Source organism: Dromaius novaehollandiae, chromosome 3 (genome assembly GCF_036370855.1).
Source record: "Dromaius novaehollandiae isolate bDroNov1 chromosome 3, bDroNov1.hap1, whole genome shotgun sequence".
NCBI classification, from domain to species: Eukaryota; Metazoa; Chordata; class Aves; order Casuariiformes; family Dromaiidae; genus Dromaius; species Dromaius novaehollandiae.
In genome coordinates, this window is record NC_088100.1 from 27811516 (window position 1) to 27831300 (window position 19785).

General features: G+C 41.5%; 1 protein-coding gene across 3 annotated transcripts in view; it reads right to left on the reverse strand.

Moving 5' to 3' along the window:
- Positions 1–19785, reverse strand: part of COL21A1 (collagen type XXI alpha 1 chain) — a 111145-nt gene that overhangs the window by 80870 nt on the left and 10490 nt on the right. For 2 of the 3 annotated variants that reach the window (XM_064508590.1, XM_064508592.1), the window contains exon 2: positions 720–839. In XM_064508590.1, coding sequence (XP_064364660.1) covers positions 720–807 — 88 coding nt within the window. In that variant the 5' untranslated portion in view covers positions 808–839. Of the gene's footprint in view, positions 1–719; positions 840–2802; positions 3140–19785 lie in introns of those variants that run through there. The other variant, XM_064508591.1, reaches the window with a different exon arrangement.

Consider the following 19785-nt stretch of genomic DNA (forward strand, 5'->3'; position numbering starts at 1 on the left):
ACCGCATGGTGACCTAGTCATGGATTCAGCTCACCTAACTGCAGCCACCTAAAAATGGAGTTTTTAAACTAAATTGCCAACTACAGCCAATGGAACGACACAAGCGCTTCTACAGGACGGTCCCTTCCACCTGGTTTGCACATCCTTCGATGGCGGGAATACCTCTCCGGAGGTGCAAGTCATCGACTCTAAAAGGAGAGCAGATAACTGGCATACGTGGTGCCGGTGAGATGGCCACCAACAGGAGGGGTTAACTCGATCCGCTGGCACATGCGGTCAGGGGTTTGGCTGTATACTGCTGTACCTTTGGTTTTGTCACAGGCTGCAGCTCTGCAACAGAAAGGAGAGCTTTGCTTTGGCCTGACTTCCTTACATATATTTAAGCTATTCAAAACACATTACTTCTGAAGAAAAAACAATGTAAGTAATCAAGACACAACTGTAACTCAAGACTGGAGTTTTACAGTGCCATCTGCCCTCTTGGACATTTCCAAGAGAATACCATTAGGTCAGTCCTCTAAAAGAAATAAAGTTATTCCCCTCCTAAATGAAAAATAAGATACTGAAGTTACTTCCGCATCATAGCATTTTCACCACTACAATTATACTGCAAAAAAATTAACCAGAGAAAGCAGCATACATGTGGACCTGAAAACAGACATAAATTCAAAGCATGCTTTTAAATTTCCCTTATCCAAAATATAAACATTACAACTTACTTGCTCTTGTTTCACCATCTTCAGCTGAGATGTAATCATGAAGTAGCAGAATGAAAAGCGTCTGAAAGAGCGTTACTATCTGTGCCATGTGTGTTGTATTTTGAGAGTCTTGAGATTAAACTAGAAGGGCAGCAAATGAAAAGAAAATGCAGTGCCATTATATTACCAACAAAATCCAAACCTCCAGGTTTTAAAACACAGGGCATGAAAGACAGCTTTGAGTAAATCCAGCCCTGCCTGCACGCAAGAGCAGATGTAAGGCTGGCTTGCAGTGCAACACAGACACAAAAAATGTCAGTCAGGCACGTAAGTCCAAAATTGGGCTAACCCTCTGCCACCCAATTCCCGCTCCTATTCCAAAATCTGGCCAGCATTTCTGTATCAGGCACTGGTGGGGAGATGTCACCGCAGTCTCAACCCACTCGCCCGCCTCCTTCTTGCCACGGAGTCTGGGATCGGACCTGGGACCACCGTCAGGAGCCCAGCTCCCACGGCGCCCAGCACGGCGGCGCCGAGCCCCTTCCAGCGCACTTAGCCCCACCACCGTGTGCCGCAACATCCCAGGTGACGTGCCCTCACATAAACCATACCCCTCTTAAATTTCAGATTTTTTGCTCTGTTTATGGTATCTCCTTTGCTATCATGGCCTCTGTCTGTGAACTGTACCGCCAATAGGCGACCGGAACAAATAAACAGTTTTGTCCTCACGTCAATGTCATAGGTATTATTTAAACAGATTTACTGGAATTCTGCCACATTTATAACTTATCCCATATTTAGTGCATAAAAAATAGAATCATCATGCAAAGAGACAAATTTCTGGAGTATTGTGTTAGAGATCAATTCATTTCAAGATTCAAAAGAGGAAAAAAATATATTGAATCTCTTTTGTATTCTGTCTGCTCATCCTTCAAGGCAAACTGCCAGTTTTCTGACTACATTTCATCCTCACTTACAAAATATGAACACCCTGACAGACAAAGGGAAAATTTCCTGCTGGGCTGATTAAGTGCATTTCTATTAAACTATGAGTGGTGGTGTATGCGCATGTAAGCTGTAGATTTGGTCCATCAGATGTCATGAATATAAATTCATGGGGCAGAATTCAAGAATAACTGGCATATATCTTTGCATATTTTAATAGAAACTTTTTCCCCACTAAATTATTCAGTTTGCACTTGGAACAACATTGTCTGTCTGCTATTTAGTGGTCAAGCTAACTTACTCCTTCCAAATTCTGCCACATTTATGGGCAAATCTTTAAACCACGAAAAAAAAAAAAAACAAATTCAGGGCCGGTTAAGGGCCAATTCATTGCACCATCACCTTCAGTTTTATTGATTTAAGTATTTTACATCTGGCCAAAAGACTTCAAACATTTCTCTTCTCTCCTCAGCCTCAGCCGTGTCAATCATGTTAGTCTTTATCTATGACATTCTTGCATTCTTTTTTAGCCTGTTTCCTACAATTGAAATGCTTTCCTTGAATAAGGCCATGACTCTTTCCCCTTTCATATCTTTTTATTCTACTCATAAACCTTTACTTACACCCACATCAAACAGACCTACATGCTCACCCAAAATGTTGAATATAAGTGAAAGTATTTACTTAACAATGAAATAAAAAGTCAATGTATGGGGCAGGGAGATGAAAGCTGTGTGTATATGCCCTTTTTTTGCATTGCTAGCCTTTATTTTTGAACTCTTCAGGGTAGGCAAGTTGTCTACTATGTTGCCAGTAATAAGGTACTGTCCCGATCCAATATTGGGAAGGTTTCGTTACGATCCCAAGGACGAGATTAAGACCCTAAAACTGGTCAAATGTCGTACAACCTTTTACCTTTATTTTCAGCGGAGTGGGGAGAAAAGGTGGGGAAAGGCGAAGGGGAGAGGGGAGCAATGGTAAGGGGAAAAGACAGAGAAAGTTGGAAAAGGAGAAAAGAAACTAGCTACCGCCACTCCGAGTCCGATGATGTTCCGCTGACTCCACTAGAGACCTTCAGTCGTGGCAAACAAGCCCCCCCATTCCCACAGTCTGCAGTTTTTATAGGTTCCTGCCCCGCCTCTGGGAGGTGCTTCCTCACCTCCCATGCAGATTAGCTGTCATGCGCAGTCCGCCCTCTCGGAACCTTCCAGAAACGGGCTGGGGGCATCTGGGGGTCTCCTGCTCATGCACAGATGGTAAATGTGTACGTGTGGTTCGTGCCAGACGTGCTGTTCCCCTAGAGGCGACCTTCTGCCCTTTTCACGCCCTTATTCCCCGGTGCAGGTGCACGAGGTTGTTTACCTCACCGACGGCTCCCGGGGGCACCGGCGCAGCATTGCCCGACACGCCTTGGCAGTGGCAGCTCTGCAGCAGCAGCAGCAATGTCGAGACAAAACTGCATTTAGTACCAGTTCTCTACAGGTACCAGTGGATGTTCCAAAACTTCCAAAATGTTAGAAAATACTGGTCTCCAAAACCAGGCAAGCTCTGAGTTTTGTTTTTGGCATATTTCAAGTGCCCTTAGGAGAAGAAACAGGTAAATGGAAATAAGTAACCATTTCCTTTCTCAAGAGCAGTCAAGGGAGTAACATGAAAAGAATGCCATATATTTGCTACAATACACTCAACAGGCATCCAGCACTTTGCCAGCCAGCTGTTATCTGTAACAACGTTCAAAAGCAATTAAACATAAACCCTTACTCCTAAAGATATCTATACCTGACATTATGTTTTTAGGAAAATGATAAGGGAAAAAGGGGTTTCCAGCGTTGTGAGAGCAAAGATAAGAATAAGCAGAGCAGTAGTAATTTCAAAATCAGGTCAGTTCCTGGTAGATTCTTGAGCTGTATTTGCCAAACAGAAGATGTGCCAGAAAAGCAGTATACTGATTTACTTTGGCTTTTCAGTCAGCTTTTTGTGCCTTTCCAACTGCTTAGAAAGTCATTCCATTAAGACAAGAAAATTCCCCACACACAACCTCAGGGTTGTTTTCAAGTTCAGGAAATGCTACTGCTAACCAATGTAACTGAAAAAATATTAACAATGCAAAAACATACCTATTATGTTTTTAAATATCTCCTTCAGACTGTCTGAGACCATATTTTGTTGTTCATATTACCTTATGAACAGTTGAGAAACCGGCTGAAGGCCTTTGGGGGTCCGTGGAATAGGAGGTAAGACATACTGTTCCAAAACAAAAACAAGGATACTACACAGATACTGGGATGATTCAAGTAGATTGCATAGTAATTTCCTATCCTAGATATTTGAAAAAAGATCTGTTTACACTATGAACTTCACTGTTTAAATAGTAGGCATGTAAGGTTTAATACATAAGAAAATCTCACTTACAGTAGAAGTGCAGAATTTACATTGATTATTTCAGACGTGATGGTTTGTAAGATAGATAATTTTAAAATCACTGTTGGTCTTTCCTGTGGCAAGACATAAGTGTTTACTGAAGGATGAAATACATCTCGCATGAGGATAAATTGAATGATATCAAAAAAGAACATACGAAATGAAGTCTATGTGGGTATTTGAATGGCAGGTAACCAAAGAAACACAACCGTATTCTTTGAGAATATCAGAAAGTCTGTCAGTGAATAAAAGACAGACTGCTGCAGCAGCCTTGCCAGGATGCTAGGGAGCCTGGTTTGGGAGCACAGGGGGAAAGAGCACGTCGCAACCACAGAAAATTGGAGACTGGGGATGTCACAGGGGAATGAAAAGCAAGGAACAAAAAACTCATGGAGATTTTGCAGAAAAGAGTGGAAATGCTGGGATGGGCAGTGCGCACCTTGTGCACCCAGCAGAAATGCGTTGTCCTTCCTTTTTTACCCGTTCTGTGCTCCTTCTGGCTTCTCTAATTCATTCGCAAACTGACAGTTTTGCTTTTTAAACCACAAGCAAACATTAATGGCACGGCCCTCCTACCTCTCCACTGGTCAACTCTCATCGAGTCGCCTTAAAGCTCTGTGAAACGAACGGCTTTGACAAAAAACCCCAAAGCAAAAAGGGTGGCAAAGACGGCCAAGCTCCTGCCCGCAGACGCCCTGCTCATCTCACCAGAGAGGACCTGTGTTCGCCGAGCGGCAGCGGCCGCCCAGCACAGGCACATCCAGCCTCGCTCCTGCCTAACCAGTAAAACTGGTAATACTACTGGGAATACCTGCAGGAGCTCACAGGCACTGCTGGGAGCACGGGAGGGAATTACGTACAGGGCATGCACAATATGTCCTTCACTTCTCACAGGGAAGAAGTTTCCATTCTCAACTCGTATGGCCTTAGAGAGACTGCTACAGCAACCTTCAGTATAAACCTTTAACCTCGAAAAACATTAAAGTAGTTAAACTATCAAATCAGAACAAGATTTCTCTTGGTGAAAACCATGCTCCAACTTATATTTCTTCAGAAAAAGTCAGTAAAATAATTAGGAGAATAGGCTATCTGACTTTCTGAATTAAGTTGTATTCCCTCAACAACAAATCTTTTTTTTTCCATCTATTTGTGAGAGTCCTTCTATATTTCATTTACAACAAAAGCTGAAAAATATGAGATATTAAACTTGAGAAGTTCATTATAACTATGAAGCCAAATAACTATTCAGTTGTCCAAACTGGACTTGTTAATAGAAACCAAAATTAAAGGGATAAACGCAAGCAACCGCCCTCTAAGGATTCCAGGAATTATACAGTTTGCAATTGATTCTAAAGAGAATAATTATATAGCACCAACATTTGAATGGTCCAAAGAGACGCCAAACCAACAACTATGGAGACCAAACTTGTGTGTCTTCTCTACCTAGCAGTTATAGCACAGGCGACAGAAGTGTACTTGACACTGCTTACAGAAAATACTCGCCAAAGTGCCTCAGTACTACCACAGCGAGGCCACTGGTAATATCAGCCCAGGACCTCTCCAGTGGCTTTGCCAAAAGACAAAATTCACCACTGCTAATCATATCCTTTCCCTCCCCACGGTTTCTAAGACAAGCAGAAATCTGCCTCTGCGGTGGCTCACAAAAGTGCCCTCCGCTTTGCTCTCTGCCCTTGAGAGCTCAGCCGAGAAGTCAGGCTCCTCGCACCAAGTTTCTGCTGCCGGAGCTGTAGAGCGGTGCCAGCTCCCCGACACGCTACAGGAGCATGGGGACAGTAAATCTGTCCCAGCACCGAACAGGCAGAGGGATGTGGGATTCATTTGTGCTCCTTGTACCTGCAGGGAGTCAAGCAGCAGCCAGGCAAATGTCAGCATTTTATGCTATAGCTATGAGAAAAATACATCAGAGAAGAATATTTAAAAAACACTTTTAGCCCCTGTCTTTTTACAAATTATTTGTCTATGAGTAGTTTGTGGTTTTACCAAATGTAATCAGGAAACATATTTGTCAAATTGCTTTCCCACCTCTCACTTACACCAAATCAATTTTAGTATATGAAAGCTCATGGAAGAGAAATTTGCACAGGGTTGCTAAATACACAGAAGTGGTATCTAGCTAACAATGAAAATGGCTGTGGACTGGGAGAGTATTTGTGGAGAAGTATCTAGATGCTTAGCCTGTTATTAAATCTTTTCCTAGACATCCCCTACAGCTATTTTATTTTTCCAGCACCCAGCAGACAGTGCACCCTGCCCAGAGGCTTTGTAATCCTGGCGATGAACAGAATGGCTGGAGCCAACCTTTGGCTATCTCCCAGCTCCACAAAACAGCTAAATTTAAAGCAGCCAGGACCTATCAGGCATTAATTGAGACAGGATACTGGGCTGGGTGGACCTTTAGCCTGACTCAATATGGCCACTCTTCCACTCTCAACTGTAAGCTTTTTATCTTGTTATTTCACATGCCACTTTGACAGCAAAAGGGATGTTTAGAGTGAGTGGAAATGGTCTCCTGAGCTAAAACGGTCTGTCTTGCTCAGAGGGATCCCCGAAGAGCTTATGTAAAGGCCTCGGCTCCAAGCCCCTGAAACAAGGGTAGAGCAGACCAGATATTTTTTCTGAGTATCTTTGAGACTATAATTTGCATCAAAAGCCAGGCAAGTTTCTGTATATCTCAGAGTAAATGAAATGCAAAAACCACAGCAGAGCTCCTAAGCACCAGGCCCCTGATTCATGACCCACGGGGCAGCAGTACAAGGCCCTGTTCTGCACCAAAGCAGAGCTAGCAGACCACTGTTTCTCTCCTCACCAAGGGGAGGAGAGAAAGAGGGTCACATCAAGCTTGCTCACACCAGCCGATACACTGTGAATACATGGTCAGAGACAGGTACATCAGAGTATTTCCAATGCACATTCGGTCTTTCTCAGGTATAGGAGGAAACTTCACCGAGATTTGGAAATTCATGACATATTGACCCATCAACACACTGTCATTTCAGGCAGCTGAAACAACTGGATGGTTCCTGCAACATCTTCCTCAACGCATTTTTGGGTGCTGCAAGTCTGCTGTGCTGGAGCATTTGCGCTAGCAAGGTCACCCAGCACCTCAGATGGGAAGAAGACTGAACTCAGGTCTCCTACACAGTGGACATCTGGCAGAGTGGACATCTGGTACAGCCACCAATGCAGCAAATAGCCCCTACTGGGTTTTGAATGAATTCAGACATAGCAAAAGCATGCAACTCCCAAAACAATACTGCTAAACAAAAGTGCCTAGAGGTTGAAATGACAACAGTGTCTCCTTCACGCGCACAGCAAAAGAATCTCACATTCAAATTAAGTTTTCAGCAGGAAATGTAGGTGCCTAAGCAGCTTGGGCAGTATTTGCACTTTGCATTTAAGATGCTGAAAAGCAGCATCTTTTGTGCCTCAAAAGGGAGTCTACTGATACAGTCCGTCCACACCCAGCTTTCCAGGGCCCAGATAAGTATCTCACTTTACTCTTCCTAGAAATACTTTCTGAACAAACTTTCCATTTAGAGCAACTTGGAACCTTCCACAATCAAAAATATTTGCTCTTCAGTGCAGTTTTGTCATTATCCAAAAACTGGGAAATGGACAGAGACAGTGAGATCCCCCTTCTCTGAAAACTCTGGCTTCTCTTCGCTGTGTAAAGATTTCTTGCTCAAGAACTGCACGGAAGGATGCCAAAGGAGGAGGTCATTCCTTCTCTTCTCCTTATTGCTAGCTACTGCCTAAGAAGGCAGCTGGGCAGGGTATGATTTTAACCTCTTCCAGCATTCCAAAAAACAACCAGACTAAAGGTTATGTATATTGTCTTGTCATCCAAGTATAAATTAACACTTCTCTCATATTACGTCACTGTATAAACATCTCTTAATTCAGCTAGGGATCGTTAGGTTTGGCCTACAATGGAACAAATATTAAAACGTTACAGTAATAATGACTGAAAAGGCATACTGCATTTCCAGTATTTATGCAATAATACAGAAACCGTAAAGCAAGGGAAAAGCAACTCTAGAAATCCTGATTTACGTGTATTAAATGATGTGGAAAAGTAATGCAATGTTGCATCACCTTCTTTTTATATTCCATCTCTGTGTCTTCAAAATTACTGAGTCTTATGAATAAAATATTGGGACAATTTCTATTTATTTATTTATTCATATTTCTACCTAATACTATGAGTCCTAAGCATTCAAAAAGTCTATGAGGTTACTTCAAGTCAATTGCTTTTAACAACAAATACATTTGAATCTGTATTTATTTCCACTTGGATTTCAGTCCCATCCTACATTCATGTTTTCCAGATACTGTTCCTCTTTTTTTTTTTTTTTTTTTGGTGGGCACAACTGATGAGGTTATACTTGCAACCATTTAAAAGAATAACAGCATTTCCCCGAAAGGGTAAGACTGAAACCATCATTTAATTTAGGCTTGGTTTACACGTACATGAATGTATAAAAATGCATGCCTGGACATAAATAGATAAAATGTCCCAGAGCAAGAAGTACATGAGCATTCCCCATGCCATTTCTTTCTATTTCTATGTTGGAATGAGCTATTTTGATACAATCAGCAGTAGCAGTATAATTACATTCATAACAGGAGTGATCTAAGGCATTAAACATGTGATTACCGAGTATGCTTAGGTAAGTTTTTACCTCAAGGGGGCAAGAAAGAGAATTATGTGTTTACATTACACATATTGTGAGTTTTCTTCCATCTTTTATTGTAGTTGCTACTAGTGCAACAAGAACGAAAAGTAGCTGTAAAATGGTTCTACTCTGGCTAGGCAGCATCTGTACTTATTTTACATATGTGCACATGGCCGTACAGAGGATGCACTATCAAAGAGATTTTATGCAGTTAGAGAGATTTTACTCCCTTATCTTGGAACCAAGCTGATATTACCGACACTCCCTACACTAAACAGGATAACATGGATTTCTTTTGCTCCCTTCCTCCCCCACGTCCTTTGCTGTCTTTCCTTTTACAACAGCGGCAAAGGATAGAGGGCTTCACCTCCCTCCTTGCACCATGCTACTCCATTGGCCCAGACACCTAAATGCCACCCCTAACAATTCCTATAAGCACTTGTTAAAGCCCCAAAGCCCACCTTTCAGATGCTGTTGCTGCGACAGCTGCCGTTATTGCCCCACACGGGACACGTCCTGAAGGGCCAGAGATCTCCTGCCTGCGGCAGTCACATCACATCTCCCCACACATTAATCACATTTAGATTTCTGCACAGATTTCTGGGGTCCCCCAAGCATGTGCTGCTGGGATCTCTTCCCACCGCTCAAACATCATCTTTGGTTCCTCCCCCAAAGCGCTACTGAAGGCACCACCAACAGCTCTATGTTTATCTTTGACATTTCATTCATCCAGGCTGCAGCCATAGTTTAAATCTCTCCTTAAAATTGTTTGATTTAATGGTCCAAAAAGGTATTGCCCAAACTACTAACAAACCAAACCATTTAGATCTTCACCCCAAAAGACGTTTTATGGATAGGTAAGAAAAAACAAACAGTGGACAGTAGTTTAAGTGAAAATATTTTGCAAGATAATTACAATTTCCACTGTTAGCAGTATTCAGCTAATTGCTGCATAATATATTATTGATTAAATAAAGCATATAATAGAGGATAAAGGATTATAAAGGATAATAAATACTGTATTAATGACTAAATAAAGGAGCAGAGAGGATTAAAGAAATTACCAAACTTTGGCCAGATTTCAGGAAGAAGGCTTTACACCAACAGGTTCTTCAGTACAAAAAAAAAGCGTATTTCACATTAAGTTGGGCTCAAATATCACAATGCACAGCACAAGAGAAAGTTTGCACTCGTGCTCCAGCCTCTGAAGTCCCAGACAGCCTGTGTTTTCAAGCCCAGTTTATTCTGGCACTTCGCAGTTTCTTGGATTCGTTCCCACTCCAAGACGATGCTGTGCCAGGTGATGGTAATTAGTTATTATGGGTTAAAGAAAAAAGAAGCCTTACCACAGCGTGTGAGATGTGTGACTGATACATAGGAATGACTGCAAAGCAATATAGGATGGGCAACTTATGTAATCAGCCACAGTTGGCAGTTCAGTGCTCTGGCTGCAGCAAATGAATTGCAGGTCTCCCTGGAAACCATGATTTCATCCACTTTATGAAAAGCCCGTGCTGTTATTTTGCTCTTTATCAAGAAACTTGAGATTCCACAGAATTTTCCCTCTGTGGCCTGCTCCAAGGAATACAAAACAGCTAATCAATAGGATAAAATCTGGCACTCAAATTGTACAGTTGCAACTAACCTAGCTTATGATAACATGATTCTGAGTAACCAACATTCAAACTTACTCCTTCTACTGGAAATACAGTATTTCCAATGTTAAGTATATTTATACACATATATATATATACACACACACACACATACATACAAATATGTGTGTGCGTGTGTGCATATTTATTTATTAACCAAACCTAAAATGGAAAACAATTGAATCCAAATGACTACCTGGAGCAACAGTTTGGGAGCCCATTTTATCTGCACTTGGGAATGTAAACCTCAACTGGGCCAAAAACAATTCTTGGTAAACAGAAGGAAAACAGTCACTGGGGACACTGTGCAATGATTGGAAATCATAAATTATTTAGCAGTGAAAACACTATAGAAATTGGCTGAAGTCTGAGAGAAACAACAAATGTTGATAGAGACATGAAGAAGGAGCCATTAACTGAACCAATGCAACTAAGACCTTCTAATGCAATTTAAAGTGTCTGTTAGGACCATGCCTCGCTGATGAGAGACACGCAGGGCTGCACATCCGTGACTGCCCTGCTCTCAAACAACGCCCTCCAGAAAGCAAGCCAGCAGGGGATTCGGAAACACTTGTCCTTGCCACCAAATTCCGCTAGGTCCTGGTATGTCTGATACGCGTTTCTGCCATCTGCTCCTCACTCATCTCTTTTTCTTTCCCCAACATTTATTTTCTTTCCATCTGTTTATTTTTGCTCTCTACTTTTAAAAAAGGGAGGGTAGGGCTGGCTTAGATAAGATAGCATCATTTGCAATGTGACGACTGCAACATTTTTTGTGAAATAAGAAAGCAGCAGGAAGAAATACACACAGCGGGTGATTTAACATAAGTTTGCTATGTCAAGAAAAAAATGTCTATATAAGCTTTGTCTGTCTCTTAAAAGTTAGAGTCAGCATCAGAAACATCTTTTCTGTTTTCCTATCTTTCTCTTCTCCTGTGCATGTCTTGTTTACCCCTCAGAGAGGTTTGGACTCCAACATCAGGAACAACAGCTCAAGCCCTTGATGGCTATTCACTGTCTTTCTCCACAAATGACAGTTCTCACTTCTGTTCTCAGTGTCATCTGAAATAGTGTCAAATGCTGAAGCGGATGAGGATGACGACACAGAACCTTTCTTTAGCTGAAGACTTCAAACCTTTCCCTGAAATCTTACCCCTTTCAAATTCTTTAACTGTCTTCCCTCTTTTTCCCTCCTTTCTGGAAGCTTCAATAAAGGCAAATCAGAATTGTGTTTCAATAGCAATCCCCTGCCATGGGAAAAAGCAGGCCAAAGTCTCTGTTCAATCTGTCCAATCTGTTCCATCTGTCCAAAACTGATTTTCTTGTTTCATGTTACACAGTGAAAGTTGCTGTTAACATCTTTGACTTTCTTGTACCTTCATTCCATTGAAGTTAGTACAACAGCCCTTAGACTATGCATAAAAAAACCGTGAAGTTGACTTGCCTCTAACATGTAATTATATCTTAACATTACAACAATGATATATAAGCTCACTGACATTAAGCGAAGAAGAATCCTAAGAGGTAAACAAGTAAGAAGGATTTTAGGTTTTCCAGTTCTATGATGCTTAAACCATAGGGTTTTTTTTTAAAGTCTTATTTTTAGTAGTGTGTAGTAGTGGATTCTAGAGGAATTTAGCACTTGAACTAGTGAAAGTCTTGGAAAAACTTCAGTTGTTTTCAGTGGAGCTGAATCATACCCTTAGCATTTTAGATATTGTTTTTTGAGGGAAGAAAACAGAAATTTAGCACAATCGTATTCAAAGGTGAAAGCATCTTTACAGCATAAATATTTACTGTTTCAAGCATATCCAAAATGTGGTATTGTGAGAAGCTCAGGCAGCTCCAGAGTTGATATGATCCGCAACAAATACTAAAACCATTCAAGATTTAAAAGCATGGCTGTTTTTCACCTACAAGAAGGCTAAAGACCTTCTAATGAGTACTTGAGCTCACTTTCTCTAAAATGTGGTGAATCTACTATCTGAAGACAATTATTCTGAATACATTTACAAAGTATAAAACTCCTTTCTCGTTCTCTCCTTATGTTTGTCCTTCAGTTCATCTGCAACTAAAGATGCAACAGCTGCAGAGCTCACTAAATAATGAACAGGCAATTCACACCAGGAAGGTTCTGCAGAGGTGTATGCTGGGGGGAAGGCCACTGCCGCCCAGCAGTATGCAACGGCTTTCTGCATGGTCCAGTCCCCCAGAATTTTTGTGCATTCCGTTTTGCTTTCAGTTTTGCTTCATGCAGGCAAAGAGCATTAAGAAAAAAAAAAAAAAAGTAAGCCAGTACATAGCATGCAAACCTCATCATGGATGTTGTAAATCACCTTCTGACATAGCTAACACACCAGTACTTCCCCCCCCAGACAGGCAATGGGGCAAAGCACCTGAACAAGGAGCTGCTTTAAGTTGTACATAAAAGCACAAACGCTCAGAAGAGAAGTGCTGTTTCAATATCTATACAGTAAAGTGAAAGTTGATCTGCTTTGCCAAAGCCATTATGTGTGATTTTGCAAAGAGCAAGGATCATCCAGGATATTTTTGTCATCTGGTTTGACCCCTGCATACATCGGCTATAAAATGTTAACAAGAAGCTGGGTAAAAGAGCACTCTTTACAAAAGTATCTAATCTAATTTTAATGACTCAAGAGATGGCAAATGTGTCCCCCCTTCCCCTCTTAATCTTTGCTACGGTTTAATCACTCTCACTTTTAGGAAACTGCATCTTATTTCAAAGTTGAACGCGTCCGAGTTTCCAGCCACTGTTTATGTCTTTCTCAGCAAAACTCAGAGGTTCCCCCTATTCTTTTCTACCTATACGTATCTATACATAATCCAAGCCATCACACAGTCCTGTCTCTCACATACTAAACAACTTCACCCTCTAGACTCATATTGCTATGCCTGTTTTCCAAATTCCTTCTCCTTTCTGTGACTTTCCTTTGAACTCTACTTCTGACATACCATTTTTGAGGTGTGCACATCATAGAACAGAGTACAATATTCTAGTATCCTTGTTATTATAAGATTGTTTCCCTGTTTCTGATTAAAAGTCTGTACTTCACACATCCAAACATACTGGTCTACTTTGTCACAGTAATGTAGTAACAGTGCATTTTGAGGTGGTCATCTACTGAATAGTGGTAGACCAAAATTCTCTCCAAAGTAACCTACAAGAAATAAATCTATGACAAATTCAGGGTGATCTCAGAAGCACTGCCATTCACAGCTATCTCTCAGCACAGCACAGAACAGCAACTTCACGTAACTAAAAGGGAAACGATGGGAAGGCAAAGCATCTGGGAGGGCTCCACAAGGTTTCTGGGGCTCTGGGGAAGCTGTAGAAGGTCAGTGCAACCCTAGTAGTGAGCAATATTGTCATAGGGGCTGTGGGAGACAGTAAACGATGAGTAAATTCAGGGTCTCTTCCTCTCTCTCTCACCCCCAATCTCACTAGTTAAACGCAGAGAAAGCTAAAGGGAGACTTCGGGGCTGTCTGCAGCTACCTGCAGGGAAGGTCTCAGAGCTGCACAGTGGAAGGACAAGAACAAACCAATGTGCACTGGAACAGAAAAATTCCACCTTGATAAGAAGGAACAATTTTATGCCATGAGAACGGTCAAATACTAGAACAGACTACGAAATCTCCATGCTTAGAGCTATTCAAACCTCGACCGAGCAAGGCCCAAAATAACCTGGATCTGCTCTGAGCAGGGTGCTAGAGGAGCTCACCTCTGGAGGTCCCTTCCAACCTCCGAGTCCGTGATTCTGTGAGCCCTCTCCAGACTCCCCTCCCACTCTGCTTTGGAGTACAATTTCCAGGGCAGCCCTCTCTTCTCCAAGCCATTTGCTTTTTTGAACTATTTTCTTGCTGGGAAGTGGCAGAACAGGCTTGTGCAGACAAGAGCAGTGTGACAGAAAGCAGACAGGAGGAAGAGATGGGGAAGGGTGAAGGAAGGCAGGGCCAGTGAGCCCTCCCTGCCCTCCTGCTGCCCCAGAGGGCAGGATGGGGCTTTAGGGGCAACCACTGCCACCCCTCGCATCTTCTCCTCTTGGCAACACCAGCAGCAGAGCGCTGAGTAACCAGGAGGCAAAGGTCTGGGTGTTCAGGGGACACCCCATGCTAGAACAGCAAGTCCTTACCTCCCCCATCACATGCAAAATATGCAGCCAGATGCCTGCACGAGATGTCTACCAAATGTTTTCTAGTTTAAAGCCACCAATGATAAAACAGACTTTCTTCTTATCTAAGACTTCACAGAGAGATGCTTAAGAAGTAATTCATCTTGTGTTCAAAGGCAATATGGGCCTCTGTAGCAGATGTCCACCAGCTCTTCGGCTTTAAACATTCAAAATAACTCTTAATTGCCCATGATTCTTTAACGAGCAATGGTGTCTTACCACATTTCATTAATAACTCAAATTCTTCTTTTTCTGTTGTTTAGGGTCAGTATTAGTATTTACATGTTTAAAATGTTCCTTACATGTCCTTTTGTACTTGAATTTTCACCCGTGATACTCTGCAGTGGGATACATAGCTCCATATCTGTATCACAACTGCCTAGTTATCATTTTAAAATGAGCTATATCCCCAGTTAGGCTAGAGAGCAATTCTCCCACTACTAAGCTAGCAGAACCATAATTCTCTCTCAGTATTAAGTGGTCCCATTTACTTCCAGTATCATTCCTTTCTCTTTTCTCTCACTCCAGAGAAACTGTGCTACTGGCCACTTGTTTCATCTTCAGACATTCATTAATCAGCTGGGCTTTGCAACAGGAATGCTTCTCCAAGGCACCAGAGTACAGCGAGGAGACCCACCAGCAAGCCTGGGAGGTGTAACTACTACAACTGCCAGGGCCATGCAAGCTTGTTATATGCTTGGAAATCCTCAGTGATCTGAATGTCCAAACTGCAGGAAATTCTTCCTCTGCTGCCACAGCCAGCAACTTGCAAGCTGGTGCTGCAAGAACAGAGTATTCCCGGGTGTGCAGGGCTGGAGGCAGCACCAGGTGCCAGCACATGGGAAGAGAGCAGGCTCTCTCCTCCCACTCTGTGCCTGTGAAGAAATCCTCAACATACAGCCCAGAGAGTCATCTAGGCACCAGGGATGAGATCTGCTACTGTATTCAGCAGGGATCCCAGCGAGTCACAAACAGGCTTCGTTTGCATACCTCACAGGTCACCAGCGAGCCAGAGGAAAGACGACAGGTTTTTTTCCTCTTCTGAGCAATAACTGAATACAATGTTAACCATGCTACCTCAGAATATCTGCAGCATCGTACCTTGTACAGTATTCAGCCTATTCAATAAGCACCTGAGAACTTGTCCACCCTGCTGCCTTCATCCCACTCCATTTGCACCTTTTCTGTTCAAAGGCACAGACAGTTCTGCCCTTTGTCTCTCTTTGGCATTAAGGAAATTAGGATTTGTTAATATGAAAAGTTGTATTTCATACGGGCATATCATGTTTCTGAATTACCCAGTTCAGCTCAAATTGGCAACAGGATAATTAAATGGCCATGAGAGTTTAGAGCAGTTTAGGCACCCTTTTTCCTTCAGAAGCTTTCTCTGGAAGTACCCTGGGAGCTCCTGTGACCTTTTGCAAAGTCCTTGCTAAAATCATTCCATGAAATATAAAAGAAAGGAAGTTAGAGTTATCTCTTTCAGAATAATGGGAGTAAACTTTTTTGTCTATACTATTGGAGAAGACTTATCCCCAGAGCTCCTACTAGTACTTCTGAACAACATTCTTTAGTCTCTAGGATTCTTTAGGAATTCTTTTAGGAAGATATCCTCTGGTTTTCTAAATGAATTTCCAGCCTCCCCCTGCTTCATTTCATATCGCACAAAATTGACCCATATGTAACTAAGAAGGTCCTTTTAGCAGCAAAATATAAATGCTCCCAGAAAAATGCAGCTTTCTGAATTTTTGCCATATAGTGGCTATTCCAACAATGTCATTTAGGTCTTCAGCCCGATGTCCATTTTCAAACAATTTTATGTTAATACCATACAGCTAACTGCCCACTAAACCTGGCTAAACAAGATGCTATTGCTTAGTACTAGCATAATTTAATATTTGGCTGAGATGCACAGTATTGTGCATTGATTATCCAACTTTGGTAATCTACACTGAGAAGAAATGAAAGGAAGGAAGAAAAAGTCTCTCACCTTTGCACTACATCTGCTTTCCTTGCTAATTTAGGCAACTAGTACTGATGCTGACACATATAAAGCAGTCCAAATCAGAAGCTACTACAATACATTGCTGAGTCCTTTGATAACTGTTTTAAATTAGATTTCAATTAACTTGTATGTCCTCAGTCAAACAGTTTATGAGAGACCGAGTTCTCTATCACTGCGTAAGAGCTCTTAGCATACTGAATGAGGAAACAATAACCCTATCCTTCCCACAAAGCCATTAAACAGTACAAGCAGCGTGCCTCACTGCTTATGCTTTACCATGTTTTAGTCCACTGGCAAAAGTGGGAAACCTAGACATTTTTAAGAACACTTTATTGCAGATGAGTTTTTCCAGAGCAGTCACACATCTCAAAATGCACAAAACACATGCAACTTCTTTTCTGTAGAATCCATTAAGTAGGTGTTTACTGTTGTCAATCTAGGTTCCAAAAGAAAGAAGAGAAGAATAACAGCACATATGCTAGGACCTATTACAAGGTGCTTACACTGCATATTGATACTATTGCATAGGCATGAACAAATTACAGGTCACACTTGCTTGCCTAAACAGGTGTATAACACACTTTTCAGAGATCCCCCAAACTTAAAAAAGCAACTTTTATATTGTCATAGATTCTAATATATGGTATTCCAAAAAGGTGAAAGGAATACAGTATGTTACTCTTACCAGAAATCTGACATTTTTAAAGATGCCAAATGTATTTTCAGAGTTTACTCAAGTTCAGAAGAGCTTTTTACATTTTTTAAATGTCAAGCTGCTGCTCTTAGATAAAAGGGTAGATTCATTTAGGAGAAAAAAAAAGCTGAATTTATCTACAGGGGAGAATTCTAATATATTCTGTGTTCCCACTGCTATCCAAGAAGGCAAACTCCTGAGCATCCTAGTCACAACTGTTTCCACCATTGATTCTGGCACTTGAAACTGGGGATTATACAGCTGAACAAAAACAGTGCATGCAGTCTTAGTGATTTCGTATAATGAAGGCTTGTGAAGATAAAGTGATCTGTTAAATGTCAGTTCCAATTTGTGTTTCTTACAGTAAATGAAAAGTCATAGTTTAAAAGCATTATTAGCACAAAATCTTCAGAGCATGGTGTTCCACAGCCTCCCTCTTGGGAGTGATCCATCTAAATTAAATCCAGTCCTTAGCTTTCTGCAAGAATTTCTAAGAGTATGGCCATTTACCACAGGAGTGACCAAAGATCACGGAGGTAATGATAGCAGATTTTTACCTCTTTGTCCCTGTTAATTAAATACTCAGTGCAAAGTGCTCACTTCCAAGAGGAGGGGCTGCAAGTGCCCTTCCACGGTGCAAAACAGAACCTCCAGATGAACCCCCATCAGCACCCACACTCCACTTACCTTACCAAACATTAACAAAGTCATGATTTGTTTTATATTTATGCTCTGTGACCCACAAGATTCATGTTCATTTAATGGTGTTATTAGAAAGTATCTATTAACTTTTACATTGTGGGATTCATAAACTGTTAAAAGTATAGTAACCCAGCAGCATGAGCAACTATTGAACAGACACAGGACAAGATAAAAAGCACAACAAAAGTTCATGACCAATTTACTTACCCAACAGATAACAATAAATAATTTATGCTAGCTGACATGGACAAATTGAGATCAAGGTGGATCCAGGCAAAGGCAGAGTTTCTAAAACCTGTAATGCTCCTTGCTGAATAAGCTTCATAGACAAAGTTTTAGTAGACTTAATTAACAAGAATTAAAAAGACAGTTTCACAAATGCATTGAAGTATTACTTCTATATTACAGTCCCCTAATACTCTAGCAGTAAAAACATGGGACAACTACTAGGCTTCGAGGCTCCTGTACCAAAAAGCAACCTCCCGGGGGATGCCGGCTTGCCTGGAGGGAGGCGCACGGCCCCTGCTGGGCCTGGGCTCCTCTGTGGGTGCTGCAGAGCATCACTCGTCAGAGCCAGAGACACTTCCCACCCCTGCTAAGAGCCAGCCTCCTTGGATGGGGAAACCCAGAAGGAGCTACCAAGTCTGCTAATTTTCAAAGCGGTATGAACAATGCCTTTGTATCTTTTGCTTTGGCAACTTTGTTTCTAATCCTGCAATGCCCCATGTTTGCCTTTACCCTTGATAGAATAAATTATACTTTTCAACCATCTTTCATCTTTGTCTAGTAAGCATAATATCTACCATAGCAGACACAAATACAGTTTACTTCGTTCCTATGGAAACAACAAACTCTTACACTGAGTGATCTGGCTTGCTTTCAGACGCCTATCACCCAAAATGAATCAGAGCTCTCTAGAGTTGGTGCATGGTGGTACATGCCGCAAGGACCACTTGAGGAACTGAAAATGCTGATACCTACATTTATGGCTATCCACAGTGGCAAAATGGGCTTGAAACACACAATACCTCCCATAATTACACCATGCCTCATATTTCTCCCACCCCATTCCATCTCTAAATATCCAGAAGCTCATGATTTAAGCATTTACCACAAATCTAAAGGTACAATTCAAACTGCTTCAGACTGAGGAAGGAACTAAACCCAGGTCTTCCTTATTCTGTCTAATGCTCGAACCACAAGACATAAAGAATAAAAAACTTCTTTTCATGGAGCTTGTTCCAAAAACACGTTTTAAAAATTCCTGCTGGATCAGGACCCACAGGTGAGACAGAAGAATTTCTACCTTGCAGATCTTTCTAGGAATCAGGCTTATGTTAGGCAGCTTCTGTGCTATACAGCTCTGGGCATGCCTAGCATCAGACATGTAGGTGTGCAGGAATTTTTATTGACAGAAACTTGGACATAATGACTTCAGTTACCTCTGGAGTTGGGTAGAAGCAAATCAAGAGTCACTATGGCATTTAAATGTTGACTATAGGCACCTAAAGTAGAAGTTAAATATCTAAGTGCTTAAGTCTTTGGGGAATTGGATAAGAAGACTCATTTGCTGTAACTGAGGGCAGCCTCTTCTAAATAAGCCAGAATATATATTACACAGAATGCAGACATTGTGCAGTAGATTCTGTGCTTCAAAACAGCGAAGTAAAATTTATTTTTTTAGCATTTGCTGAAGTTGCATTTCCAAAAACACTGATTTCTGTGTTCTCTCCATCTCAAGTTAATTGTTCCAATAGTTCCTGTGTTTCCATGTGTC